Source organism: Staurois parvus, unplaced genomic scaffold (genome assembly GCF_062004578.1).
Source record: "Staurois parvus isolate SC_StPar_1 unplaced genomic scaffold, SC_StPar_1.0 ptg000579l, whole genome shotgun sequence".
Taxonomy (NCBI): domain Eukaryota; kingdom Metazoa; phylum Chordata; class Amphibia; order Anura; family Ranidae; genus Staurois; species Staurois parvus.
This window is the reverse complement of record NW_028318375.1, coordinates 1589055-1604507: the sequence shown is the minus strand read 5'-3', so window position 1 is coordinate 1604507 and position 15453 is coordinate 1589055. Positions and strand designations below refer to the sequence as shown.

The 15453-nt window shown below is 38.7% G+C and overlaps 1 protein-coding gene across 4 annotated transcripts in view; it reads right to left on the bottom strand.

Moving 5' to 3' along the window:
* The window catches only part of TBC1D5 (TBC1 domain family member 5), a 766435-nt gene that overhangs the window by 303996 nt on the left and 446986 nt on the right, over nucleotides 1-15453 (bottom strand). For all 4 annotated transcript variants that reach the window (XM_089692221.1, XM_089692220.1, XM_089692223.1 and 1 more), the window contains exon 6: nucleotides 5465-5573. In XM_089692221.1, the coding sequence (XP_089548347.1) occupies nucleotides 5465-5573 (109 nt within the window). The remainder of the gene's footprint in view (nucleotides 1-5464; nucleotides 5574-15453) is intronic.

Sequence of the window (15453 nt, the reverse complement as noted above, 5' to 3'; positions counted from 1 at the left end):
CACATGGCTGCGTCACTCATTCACAGTCATCTTTGAATGAGAGACTACAAGTCCTGATAGCCTTAGCAGCTGTCAACTTGCAGTAATCAATGAACTATCACCGTGAAACACTATGATAGTTCATTCATTCTTCCTGTCAGTACATCTGCTTGCTCGTACATCCCATACTGACAGATCTGCAGGAGGCCTGCATGGCATTAGCCATCTGCTGATCGGTGGTGCAATGCTTTACAGGCTCCTGCAGACACAAATAATAAATGCACATGTGCATTTATTATTTTATTCTAAAAGGTGAATTTATCCTTTAAAGCGACCCACTGAAATGTTGACATTACAGCATGACAGGGCTGTATACATGCTGCAGCCACAATGCTTTGCTTCACGGCTGCGGCATTTTTAACTTGAGCTGCAGAGTTTGACAGGCAGACTGTCAAAAGTGCATTCATTAGGAGCGCATTTTAAACACTTGGCATGCGATTCCAGTAATTTTTTACTGAAAAAAATCCTCCCCTTGATAAAAGAAAAACAGATGTTTAGTAGGAGACAGACTCATCTCCTGAATGCCTGCCAACCACTGCTATACCATTATCTGAAAAGTGATCCACCGCAGTTCCCTTTTCAGAGGATGGTAAGCACTGCTACCAATGTTAAAGAAGCCAAAGAAGGACTGTCTTTCCAAAAGAGAGACAGTTGGAAGCCATAATGTAAGTAGATTGAAAGCAGCTGTAAAGTCAAATGCCCTTGTCACAATGTGTACCTAGACATAATGCATACAATAGCAGTCTGATGGATGCAAATAACGCAGCAATCTATTTCGACTGGAAATCATTTTGCAAAAGTACAAATCAAACACAAACATAAAGGAAAACCTTAAGATTGAATTAAAGAGACGATAAACCTTTATGCCTTAAAACAAGTATGCCATGTATCTTAAACACAGCTTTGAAGCACTTGGAAAAAAAGATATAAGGAATGAAAAATAATTGTGTGTTTACAAGATCATTTATTTAAGAAGATGATCATAATGAGAAGACACGCACTGTCCCTTGTCAGCATGTCTGGGATGCAGGATATCCAGAAGTGTTATTAAGTATGACACAAAGTGGTTTGGCTTAGGCGGTTTGTAATGTGTTTTGGCATCAACATGTTAAAGGACCAGTAAACCTCAAAACACAAACCCAGCTTTATTTCCCACAGTAGTATGAAACATTTTAAACTTCCCTATTACAAAAAATTAAAGTGTATGAAATATCAAAAATATTTTCTTTTTAAAGTTAGGTAGTGAGTAAAGGAGGAGGAGAAGAGGAAGGTTTTTACTGTCTGTGTTCCTGCGGAGAGATTCATCCTCACTGCTGGACCATTGTCTTCAATAAGGAAAACGATTGGCAATCCAAACGTTTAGGGCCATTTCACACATAGTGCGGTGACTGGCGTTTTTCTATGCTGGAAGTACACCAGTCACAGTTAGGACACACAGAAAACAATTGATTTCTGTGTGTCCCATTAACACTGCAATGCAGCCAGAGGTTGTGCTGCAGTGATCTGTGATAAAATGCAGACATGCTGCATTTTTTTTTTAAGTGCACTGAACGGGAACATAAGTCACTATACAGCAGTGAAACGCACCACGCTGCTGTACAGTGACATGAATGATGTGTTACTTTTGTACACTGCAAATAAGGTTCTTACAAAAACAAAGGGAGCTGTGTAATGAGCTTCAACACATGCCACACCACTCCCTACCGCTGGCTTACAGCCACCAGAATAGACAGCTGTCAGACACTAAGCTGTTGCAGTATATTGTGTGACAGCTATCCATTGCTGTGAGAATGGGCCCGTAGAGTTGTCACAGAAACAGGAGGTGTGGGGAAATCTTCCGATCAGGATACCTGTTCCAATGACAACTGGCCAACTACTTTACCATCATGATAAAAAATGGCAAAAATGGTAGAAGGTTATTTACCCAGTGTCACCTATAAATGCACTGGATAAAGCACCACCTGGTGGCTGTTCTGTCCATTAATGCCTATGAACCAAGCCTTTCCCAACTAGCATGGTTCACAGAACTGATCCGAGAGGCTCTGTACCTTGGGATTGCTGTGATTGGTCACAGAGAGACCAATAACAGCCATCAAAGATGTAAACAATGTAGTAATTAAATTTATGAGCCAACAAATGACTTATTCATTAGTTCCTGAGCACTGTACACATAAACCCTTTCACCTCCCCCCTACACACATGCAACTGATCTCCAGACTGTCCCTATGTGATCTTTATTTTAACCCATTCACCTCCTTTATCTTCATCTTCTATCTGTATCTTTACACCTGTACATTAATCCCTTCACCTCTATTCTCTTTCTGTATATAACCTGTACATTAACCCATAGACCACCTTCTCCCTGTTTATATGACCTATATGTGCTGTATCTAGAGCACTATTACCTAGCTTCATCGTTTAACCCACTCCATACAAGCATATTTCTTCATCAAAAAGCTGTGGCAAAATCACCTTGGGGTGTCTAATTTCCAAATGGGGGTCTCTGTACCATAAATGGGGTGCCAGTACTGTACTGGCATTATTTTAAAAGTAAATATTTTTTTAATTAATGCTTACATTGGTTTTACAGACTGAAAGGCAGTTCAGTGCAGTTCCGTGCATCCATTAAAGGAGGACATATAAATTAGCTGTACTGCATATGTGTAATTCAACTCACATCAATCTATTATTTTTCTTTGCATAAAACTCCAAACCCAGTACTAACTAAATATATAAGCATTAGTGCATTGTATGGATGAGACCCAGTGCAGTTGTTCTTGGCAACAAAAAACTAAGTATGAGTAGATTGTAAGCTCCATAGGCAGGGCCCTCCTATTCCTTCTTTATTGAACTGCATTATAATTGTACTGTCTCCCTTTATATTGTAAAGCACTTCACAAATGGCTGCCGCTATATAAAGCCTTCATAATAATAGAATAACAGTCTCTCTTAATGCCTGACTGTTTACTTTAGAAATAATTTTACAGTATAATGCGTGTTGCATTTTTATACGTTGATACGGGTTTCATTGCATTGCATGAAGGCAATTTCTGCCTACTAGTGCAGACTCCAACCACATTACATGAAGGCCCTTTCTGTCTACTAGTGCAGACTGCAACCAAGTGTCACTGATTAACTAACTCTGTATTAGCAAACAGCCAGTTGCAATGGACGAGCGTAACCCTTATACTTTACCGCCATTGCACCTAATAAAAAAGCATGAAAATAGGGACCTCTGCCTTCACTTCGACTTTACTCATATGTATACTCATTATAGGTCAGTGAATCAGGAAGTATTGAAGACAGAGGGTCAACATAACAGCTAGGCTACAGGAAATTTTAGAAAGAGGTCAGCAATGGAAGCTACTCTAAGGCAGGCCATAGGTAATGCAGTTTTCTTTTCTTCCACCAATCAATTGCTTGATTCCCCCATCAACATTGACTGACTGAATCCCTCCCGTAGTGCTATTGTGTTCTGCTGGTGGGAAGCCTTCTCTGCCAGCAGAACACAATGATTAGTGTTGGCAGTTATAGCCGGAAGCACTGATTATTAAAAAAAAATGACAGGCTAATTGTACACAAGTCGATTGATAGATCAATCAGGGTGCCCATACATGGACTGAAATTTGAATTTTGATCCAGGTAGGGGGACTGGATTCATCTGGGAAAGGTTTTTACTTCAATGCTTTTATTATCATACTTTTCTTATCACGAGTTAGAACTGTCATAGCTCACGCATGCATACATACGTAGACGCAGACACGGTTAAACAATACCACTTCCCTATATAAGGAGTGGCTGTTGCAGTATCAGGCAGAGATATCCAGAGCCCACCAGTAAAGCTTCTATAAGGGCCACCATAAAATCTATGTACTTTTCGCAAAAGAAACATTTTACACAATACATGTTTAAGGAATATTAGGCAGAAATATATATTTTTTTATGTTTTACTTGTGTCAGAGATGCTATGCGTTTGTGAACTGCAGCCAATCTCAGGTAGTTTATGGCTAGTCTGATGCACAAACTCCTGACAGAATGAAAGAATAGAAGACTGCTTAACCCCTTCTGTTTGGCATAACACAAAAGTGACTAAACAGGGAAGCCTGGGGTAAGGCTAATGTTCTACATTATTAAAGCATGTAAATGTAAAGCTTTTAAGTAGAGTTGTAGCTGTCCTATCGCAGCTTATAAAATATATGATATCCTGTAGAGCAAAGGTGGTCAACTTTCCTGATATAGGAGGCCTCAGGGATTGCCCTTGACATCACCAAAGGGCCACATATAATATTCATTGAATGTAATGCTACAGAAATCTGCCAGAGACTGTTGACATGGAATAGGAGATGATCAAAGACTATGGGCATACTGCAAGAGATGGTCAGAGACTGTGGACATGCAACAGGGGATGGTCAAAGACTATGGACATACTACAAGAGATGGTCAAAGACTGTGGACATGCTACAGGAAATGGTCAAAGACTGTGGACATGCTACAGGAGATGGTCAAAGACTGTGGACATGCTACAGGAGATGGTCAAAGATTGAGGACATGCTACATAAGTTGTTTAAGGCTAGAGACATGCTTCCAGAGGCAGTCAGACTGGAAAAGACATCACATGAGATTTCTAGAGATCATTGCTCTCCCCCTACTTACAAATCTATCCTTCCATATTTGTGCTACCACCAACCTCTCTACAAACGACTTGTGCCACATTTGATCTCAAGAACAGCAATTTTAAAAATTAAAGCAGAACTTCACCAAAAAGTTTTGCTTATTTGCATCCTCCTCCACAAGGCTGCACTGCTGGTTTCCCTTAGGTAAGATGCCGGCTCTGGGACCCGAAGCACACTGAAGAATCGGCTCGGGTGAGGACATTACTGAATTCCTGGAAACATAAGTGGGGGACTTGGAGAACCACTTTAAGAGGGGGGAAAACAAAGTAAAGGAGTGGGCAGCACAGATAGACAGAAGTACTACTGGAAATCACTCTAAAGTATCCTTTTCCTTTAATGGTCTAAGTAAGTATCTTAATTTGGAAAAAATAGACTACTTTATGCAAGGGCTATGAGGGCACACAAGTGCCAAAGAGCTGAAAGTTGGACACCAATGCTATAGAGGAAAGCCACTCAAGGCATTAACAATTTTGTTGTTTGTGGAATCCTGAAGCTTGGATTGAAAAAAAAAATCGTACACCTTTTATATGATCCTTCAATTTTAGAAATATATATTTTTCCGTTCCCTAAAAATCATAATAAAAACAGTTCTGTGATTATCAAAAAATCCTGCACATACTAATAATGGCTTCTGAAACAGTAGATTTAGTCACCTGGAAAATCCTATGACTGCACCAATAATCTTCGAGCACATCAGGTAAAATGTTGATACACTGCAAACCACAAACTATAAATAAATATTTTCTCCTTACCTTCCAGCAAACACTCCGGAACCTGCTGCTTCTCAGCTGCCCATTAATCCCTTTCAGACGTATCGTTGCCAAATAATTGCTGTTTACAAAAAGTTCTTCCCACTCTTTGCTGTGAAGGTAAAAAAAAAACAAAAACTTGGATATATTATATTTAAGTAACATATGACAGCAACATGCTGTATTTTACGAGTGGTTATAATACGAAAAAAAAAATAATTTGTAGCACTTTTTAACACTGATTTTATTCAAGCTCAGTTTTAAAACGCATGGTTGTCTTTTTTGGACACATTTCTTCTCAGGATTTAATGAATATGTAGATCGCTATAATTATGCCAGCTACTGAAATTCATAATGCCTATGGAGGCCATTCCATTTTCTCGAAAATGTTGGTACTGCAGTTCAGTGAATAAACAAGAAAAATGAATATTAATACGGGCATGATCGTATTTCCGTTCGTGTGCTGTAGAGAGACGCAACGGGCAGAATTATTGAGAGCAACTCCAGCTAATAACTATTAGCTCCTCGATAAAATGTTTGCCTAAATTAAACCCCCCCCCTCCTTCTTCTTTATCTTAACAGCAGACGGGCTGTTAAACATAACAGAGGATGGCATTATTTAACTGTTAGCGCTATTTACCACCGGAACGGCTCATACTTATTTCTACATGAGCAGGTTTAAATTTTTAACAGGTGCAGGCAAATTTAAATAAAAAAGCATCAAAAATAAAAAAATGTCCTCACTCTATAAACTGTTAAAAAAGGCAAGCATGAGCACCTTGCAATACCTATGGCTGACTAGATAAACAACCTAAATATGCCTCCCAGGCTTACAGACACAAGGGGCCTAACACCTGTGCCTCATTAATATACAAGTAAATCTGCTCTACTGGGAAATGATTGGAAATTAATTGTCCTAAACCATTTACAGAGTTTGAACAAAAGAACTTGACTTGGCTTCTCTTCTGTGTCTCTCTGTCGCATGCCATGAATGACACATCATCAGCTGGAGAATGGTACGCAATGACCTGACTAGCTGATGCTTGTAAACTTGTGTGCGTACAATTAGAAGCACAAATCGAGGTCACTTTCCAACGTGAACTCGAAGAAAAAAAAAACAACAAAAAAAAAAAAACTTACAAACAAGAAACCACTAGTGTCCTTCTTCACCAGTACAATTTTAGATGTAATTTGGGTTTCCAGATTATCTTTGGTTTCCAGGAGTTTCAACACTTTTCAAGGTTTTTTTAATTAATAAAACATAGGATTGTTTTTTCTTTCCTATACATTAACATTTAATTCTACCGAATAATGTTTTTGAGAACAGCTAATAATATGACCAGACACTAACCCAAAAATCAAGAAAGCATGGGCATTCGCTATCAAAGCTGTTGGAGTTTGACATTTTGCTGCACTAGGAACCCCTGAATATCCATCTTTACAAGCTTTGCCAGCTTGTTGAATGATCTCCCTGCAAGTGGTTTGAGTCCTTCACTCCACTTTGTATAAGCGCATCCACTGCAGTTATCACAATTAGAGATGAGCGAATTATTCAAAAATTTGATTCGGCTGATTCGCCGAATTTGCGGGAGAAATTCGATTCGATGCGAATTTATTCGCCGCAAATTTAACTTATTAAAAGGGTTTCTAGGCTTCAGAGAGCCTTTATATTAGTGCAGAACACTGTACCTTTAATTTAAATGCCCTTGGAGTCTGCTGGGGAAGAGAAATAATACTGTCAGTCAGTATGACATGCAGATGAGTGCCGTCGATCTTAGAATCACCGCACACTTCACTCATTTGGGCAGTCACGGGGCACGACGACGAAGAAGAAGAATGAAAAGAAGAATGAAAAGAAGAAGAAGAAGAATGAAAAGAAGAAGAAGAAGAATGAAAAGATGAAAAGAAGAAGAAGAAGAATGAAAAGAAGAAGAATGAAAAGAAGAATGAGAAGAATGAAAAGAAGAATGAGAAGAATGAGAAGAAGAATGAAAAGAAAAGAAGAATGAAAAGAAGAATGAAAAGAAGAATGAAAAGAAAAATGAAAAGAAGAAGAATGAAAAGAAGAATGAAAAGAAGAATGAAAAGAAGAAGAAGAATGAAAAGAAGAAGAAGAATGAAAAGAAGAATGAGAAGAAGATGAAGAATGAAAAGAAGAATGAGAAGAAGAATGAGAAGAATGAAAAGAATGAAAAGAAGAAGAAGAATGAAAAGAAGAAGAAGAATGAGAAAAAGAATGAGAAAAAGAATGAAAAGAAGAATGAAAAGAAGAATGAAAAGAAGAATGAAAAGAAGAATGAGAAGAATGAAAAGAAGAAGAATGAAAAGAAGAAGAAGAAGAATGAAAAGAAGAATGAAAAGAAGAAGAAGAATGAAAAGAAGAATGAAAAGAAGAATGAAAAGAAGAATGAAAAGAAGAAGAAGAATGAAAAGAAGAATGAAAAGAAGAAGAAGAAGAATGAAAAGAAGAAGAAGAAGAATGAAAAGAAGAAGAAGAATGAAAAGAAGAATGAAAAGAAGAGGAAGAAGAAGAATGAAAAGAAGAAGAAGAATGAAAAGAAGAAGAAGAAGAAGAAGAATGAAAAGAAGAAGAAGAATGAAAAGAAGAAGAAGAATGAAAAGAAGAATGAAAAGAAGAAGAAGAATGAAAATAAGAAGAAGAATGAAAAGAAGGAGAAGAAGAATGAAAAGAAGGAGAAGAAGAATGAAAAGAAGAATGAGAAGAATGAAAAGAAGAATGAGAAGAATGAAAAGAAGAATGAGAAGAATGAAAAGAAGAATGAAAAGATGAAAAGAAGAAGAAGAAGAATGAAAAGAAGAAGAAGAAGAATGAAAAGAAGAAGAAGAAGAATGAAAAGAAGAAGAAGAAGAATGAAAAGAAGAATGAGAAGAAGAATGAAAAGAAGAATTAAAAGAAGAATGAGAAGAATGAAAAGAAGAATGAAAAGAAGAAGAATGAAAAGAAGAATGAAAAGAAGAAGAATGAAAAGAAGAAGAATGAAAAGAAGAAGAATGAAAAGAAGAAGAAGAAGAAGAATGAAAAGAAGAAGAAGAAGAAGAATGAAAAGAAGAAGAAGAAGAATGAAAAGAAGAATGAAAAGAAGAAGAAGAATGAAAAGAAGAAGAAGAATGAAAAGAAGAATGAAAAGAAGAAGAAGAATGAAAAGAAGAAGAATTCCAGTACAGCAAAAAGTGTATCTGCAGAGAGCGCCGCTATTTCTGACAGTTCTCTGACAGTTCCTTTACATTTACAGCGGTTGAAACATTGTATCTATTTATTTCCGAATAAAAACATCTGTATCCTAAATGGAAACAAATAGATACAATGTTTCAACCGCTGTAAATGAACTGTCAGAACTGTCAGAGAACTGTCAGAAATAGCGGAGCTCTCTGCAGTGACACTTTTGCCGGCTGATAGGGAAAAATTTGATTCGTGCATCCGAAGTTTGCTAAAATTCGGATTCGATGCGAATCGAATTTTTCCTAATATTCGAAACGAATTCCACTTCGCCAAGTTCGATTCGCTCATCTCTAATCACAATAGCTCCCAGCGCTTCAAAAACTCTCTCCTGAAATTTCAGATCTATATCTGTACAACTATCGCCATTGGTAGCATAAAAGGTCTAGCCTGCAATCCAATCAAAGTAGCCACAAGGGCATCTTAGGATACTGGTGGGCTCAGGGAATCATGGGTGGATGTGTGTTTATGGGTTATATGCGAGTTCCCAACTATTTTCATTAGGCTCAACACAAGAAAAAACAAACAAACAAACTTACAATAGCATATTAACCTACCTAAAATATATACCTTTTTTTCAGTTCTGAACATAATACACATAAATATTAGTAGGATTATAACAAAAAATTTCTACAAAAATACTATACATTTCTGTCACCTTGGTCTATACAGTATGATTGAAGCGGCACTGGTAACCATATAAATGTAGCACCATTTTATTGTAGTCAAACAACAAGAATGCATAAAGATCAACACACAAACAGATCTATGATACATTCAGAATTTATCTATCCCCATCAACAGTTTAGACATCTGCTCCTTAAAATCCTGGAACATCAGATGGCTAAAATATTGATAACACAATGACTTCTTCCAACCATGTTACACAGTTTACTCTCTTTGAGCAGCATATGTAAAGTTAGGTCATGGCTACAAAAACATCATCAGAGCAGCAGCTGATTTTTAGGAAAAGTTGTACTGACCCTGTATTTTGCATATTTTACATCTGTCAGGTATATGTCAGAAATAGACAACTGATAATTTAAACATCTTTTGTTTTATTAAGTGTTCTTGCATGGCAAGACCACTTACTGTCATCTCACGTATATATTCTTTTTATTATAGCCAAATTTACCACCCTAACTCCTCCCACAGTTTTTACACTACATAGACAGTAATATACCAAAACATGTGGATTGTTCCCGATTGGTGTGCTATTACTTTGTGGAACGTTTCGCTGAATGGTTCACGAAATATCGGCATTTTGTGGTGAAATTGGTCCCATAGGAATGAATGGCGGAATGTTCAAAACTAGAGTGGGAGCTGAAAAATCAGGACATGATTTCTAAACTGCCACCACTCCCTCATTTTCAAGCCCACCTACACAAATCTTATATCAAAACGTTCAGCTATCCCTGCTGTCACTACAAATGCCCACAGCTAAGCCATAGTCCTGATAGTTTTTACAATATGAGCATTTGTTTGCAACTCACGCCGCCCATTGACATTCATTGAAACTCCACTCTAGCCACCTCACATTTGAAGGGCAATTTCTAAACTGCAACTGTGCCTTCATTTTTAATATTTCACAGACATACTATGCATCAAAATGTAGGTCTGGGTCTTGTGATTATCACAATATAAAGCTCTTCAGTGTAAGATTTATAATTTTTAAACTACAACCATTTGAAGATGGCAACCGTCAGTGAAGTGAGCAAGTTGGAGCAGTTTGTTTTTAACCGCTCTTCTCTACCCTTGCTGTAGAGTGAGTTGCCATAGGAACCCAGGTGTGTGAGCAGGCAGCAGAGTGACAAGCCACTCCACCCACTCCAGTTGTAGACTACTGGTGGAGGCGAGAACACTTCACACAATTTCCCTAGAAATTGTAGCTTTTCTAGTTTTCTTTATAGCTTCTGCTAAAATCCAGGCAAAAAGTAAATCAAGTTCACTCAATTTACCTAAACATACACTATCACCTTCTTCATTCAAGACAAAGTCATCATCTGTGTAAAATCTTCTCCATGCTCCTCTTTCCACTTTATACTTACTTCCCCAGTGCTCCTCCATCACTTCTACTTCTTTTCACAGCTGCAACCAAAACACCTTGTGCCAGAGGTGACATCACTCCCTTTGGCCTGTGACAATGCTCAGGCCTAGAAATTTGCAGCTAGACCCAAGCATCATGAGAAGAGGTCACATTATAGGTATTTTGCAGTAGTGGTCAAAAAAGGAGTGGTGGAACACTGGAGAGGTAAGTGTGAAGTGGTTAGGGGAGGGGGGGGGGGCTTTACACAAACACTGTCACTTTGCCCTGAATGGGTAAGCTGAAATTGTCTCTTGAAAATGAAACCAATTTTGACAGGAAAATGTGACGTGTATTTGCTGACTTGTTGTTAAAGGCGCAGGCTATAGGACCTTATCCTGCTCCTGGTTTCAATACTTGGAGAGCCACTGACTCAAATAAAAAATTAATTTTAGCAGTTCAATAAGTTAGGCTCTAGTGGCAACAGGCATAGTTTAGGTCACTGACTCCAGAAAGTCAACTTGATAAAGGCATGTTTGACCAGCAAGAGATTTCATTCGATAACAGAGCTTACTGGATCCATCATGATCTGAAAGCTTGGTCTAAGAAAAAAAGCTGGCCATAAACTGTTAGATTTTTGCTCAAATGATCATACGAAATTCTGAAAAATCATTAGAACTCAGTCAATGAACTTAATTTGAAAGCCCTTAAAATTTTGGTTTGATTGCCATGCCAATGTGTAAAACTTAAACTTCCAATTTTAATTGTTACAATACTATACAGATACAGCACAATTTTTACTGATGGAGGACCACATTAACAATTAAAATGTAGTTTGATCAGATAAAAGACAAGAGAAATTGCCATCTCTAGCCTTCATATTTTCTCATCCATGTGGTCAAAAACAATAGTTGATTTATCCCCATTACTCTTAGACAATTGAAAGAACATTCCGTAAATAGAGAATTTTATTTATTTTTCTTGGTATTTTATTTCTCTTTGCTTTAAATATTCCACTACAGCAAATAAACTAAAAGTCTATCATCAGCTACGTTAACATTCTTGTTGCTAAGGATTAGAAAGAGCAACCCATGGGCTGAAACAAGTTTCCCTTCAGTGATGGCATGTTTGAAGCCTAGGCTCTTGGTCATGCAATCTCTGAGTACATAAAAGATGCGGCGCTAAATTCTAAAATCATAATAATTATAAACCATATCACAAAGTGTCTAATGACAAAAGTGCCAATATAGTCAATACAAATATATAGTGAGCATAAATCAAGTGACTTGTGTGATCACATGTATTCCGTCACTAACAGAGTGACAAGCAGTGCAAAATAGCAGTCTTAGTGAAAACGTGGGAGATGAAATTCCCTCTCCATTAGAGTGCTTCTTCCAAGCCGTGATAGTAAAAAAAGTGAAAGCTGTGCACTCATCAAATGCACAGTGTAACTGCGCATTTAGAGACAAATTTCTCTACTGGATCCGCTGATGACTCCTAAAGACTTGGATCTGGTCTGGCCAGGTATTCCTCCCTCCGCTTAATACTGCTGGTGATCCTCGGTCTCTCCTTTAACTGGCTCTATGGGTAATGGATGGCTCACCAAGGGCCAAAGGAAAAGGAGGCTAATAGCGTGATACCGTTTGGGGAATGAATTTATTAAATGCAGTGTGACATGAGGAAAAATAACAACACTGACCATGAGGTGGATATGAAGATGGCCGCCGGGACCTCCGTGGTGCCGGCGGCATGACATCACAACGCTGTAGCTCCTTTCCTGACACGTTTTGTGCTAACCGCACATCATCAAAGGGGGTGAGCTTCAGCGTCTGACTACAGTAGCTTCCTTAAATATCGTAAATGGCGCACGCGCATTATGAGTGCGCCATTTTGCCTAAGAGATAGGTCTCCATATCAGGCGCCATTTTGTTGAAGATCAATAGGATCTCGCATGCGCGGGCGCCATTTTTCAGAACACAAATGAATGTCACTAAACCACCAGGGGAAATAGATTATAACATATAAAAACAAAAGAAAGGATGTGTTAGACTTAATCGGACCATATCGGTACCGAATGAGGCATATACTCGCAAATTAGAGTTTCGTTTTATAAATTCCGTCACAAGCCAATCACTGCGCATGTGCGGGATAGTATAATAGGAATACAGGCATTATACAACTGATATCCACATATGTTAATGTGGAGGTATGGTGAAATGCACTTTTCCCATTAATCAAAACCTGGTGATAAAAGTGGCACAAACATTGCTGTAAAGCGGACAATAAAATAAAATCCAATAACATATATAAAAATCAAATAACGTATATAAAAATGAACATCCATTCATAATATATACAGTATTATACATATTCTTATGTGAATAAATAAAATATGAAACTTTAATACTAACTAAATAAGATATACACAAAGAAACATCCTAGAATAATATAATATTATAATAAAATGTAGAAGGGGAAGATTAGCTAAATTTCAGCACTGTTTCTCACTATAACAGTGATAACATGACCAGGTACTTAGATTTTCAGACATGTGGCCAGACATGACCAGGCTCTAAAAACAGAAAGTATTTAAAGGAGATCTATGGTTACAGCAGCACCCTCCTGATAGCTGGAGGGGTGTGGGGGACTCCCAATGGCAGGGTAGGCCGACATTTACTTTAGTGCCTCTTTATGATTTTACAGCTCCAAACACACAGAGAGGGAGAGTTAAGAGCTTTAGATACCCATGGCAACACTTACATACTCTAGAACCCCTTCCAGCTTGTACAGTGTAAAAGACCTTCAAGCCCACATTGGCAAGACTGTAAGGTGACGCAGGACTATGGCTTATGCATGTATGTGCAATAGTGTGTGCAAACAAAACCTCTGTTTTTAATGCAAACTGTTAGGGCCAAATTGGTTGCTTTGCCGGCTGCCTAGTAAGTGTTGCTGGGAAATCCTTTGCTTGTGATGTGCATTGCCCTTCCACGTGCATCTTACTGCTAAGGCTGGTTATAGGCTCAGAACACTGTAAGCGTTCACCCAGCTCCATCAAGCTCCTTCTTCCAGAGTCTTAATTCCTGGTTCATAATGCTGGGCAGCTTCCTCCTTCTTCCAGGCCTCCATTAGCAAGCACATGTTAAGACACATACGAGCTATAGTCCAAACAGGTCACACAACCAACAGCACATCCCTCTGGTTTGAAGTCAGAAGGTAAGAGAGTGCCACAAGGTCAGGCCCAAATATTGATGCTCTCCCCAGCATGCACCACTGGCAATAAACCTCCTAGTAGTTGCCAAGGGGGAACATACCTATTCATACCCAGCTACTGGGGCCCCTCACTCTATAGCCAGGGCACATTTATTGCATACGGCCAGAGCGTTGAGTTGCAATGCCTAGAATGAAAGTGAGTGTATGGCAATGCCTCAAAGTCAATACACCTAAGGCAATAGTGCCACATCAGGTACCCTCTAGATTAAAATTTAATCTAGAGGGTAAATTTAGGGTTAAAATTTTGAGTCCAGACCTACTAGCCGGTCACAAAACTTACTCGCCACCAGTTGCCCCACCCAACCTTGCCCAGGTCCGCCCCCAACCCCACCCCCGGCCCGCCCCCAACCACGCCCCCTTAAAGCTTATGAAATTAAATTTTTCTTTAGAATAGTCCAAAATATAATACTGTACACAGTAATGTATATCCCAGCTCCCCTGTACTCCATTATAGTGATATGACATGTATACAGTAATGTATATCCCAGCCCCCCTGTACTCCATTATAGTGATATGACATGTATACAGTAATGTATATCCCAGCTCCCCTGTACTCCATTATAGTGATATGACATGTATACAGTAATGTATATCCCAGCTCCCCTGTACTCCATTATAGTGATATGACATGTATACAGTAATGTATATCCCGGCTCACCTGTACTCCATTATAGTGATATGACATGTATACAGTAATGTATATCCCGGCTCCCCTGTACTCCATTATAGTGATATGACATGTATACAGTAATGTATATCCCAGCCCCCCTGTACTCCATTATAGTGATATGACATGTATACAGTAATGTATATCCTGGCTCCCCTGTACTCCGTTATAGTAATATGACATGTATACAGTAATGTATATCCCAGCTCACCTGTACTCCATTATAGTGATATGACATGTATACAGTAATGTATATCCTGGCTCCCCTGTACTCCGTTATAGTAATATGACATGTATACAGTAATGTATATCCCGGCTCCCCTGTACTCCGTTATAGTAATATGACATGTATACAGTAATGTATATCCCAGCTCACCTGTACTCCATTATAGTGATATGACATGTACACAGTAATGTATATCCCAGCTCCCCTGTACTCCATTATAGTGATATGACAGTATGTATGACAGTGATATGTATACAGTAATGATTATTGTATACATGTCATATCATTATAACGGAGCTCCCCTGTACTCCATTATAGTGATAGGACATGTTGTATACAGTACTTAATGTCTCCCTGCGGCGGTGGAGAGAGTGTCTCCTCTCAGCGCAGGAGAGCGGACCTCTCCTGCACTTGTCCCCTCGGCGGCGGTGCCGCAGCAGCCGGAAAACAGAAGTTGTAAACCAGAACTCGGCTTCACAATGAGGCTTGGAGCGCAGGAGGTGCAGTCACTCCATGCTTCATCTGTGCTCACCGCTCGCCACAGAGGAATTTCTCCTCGCATTTGGCG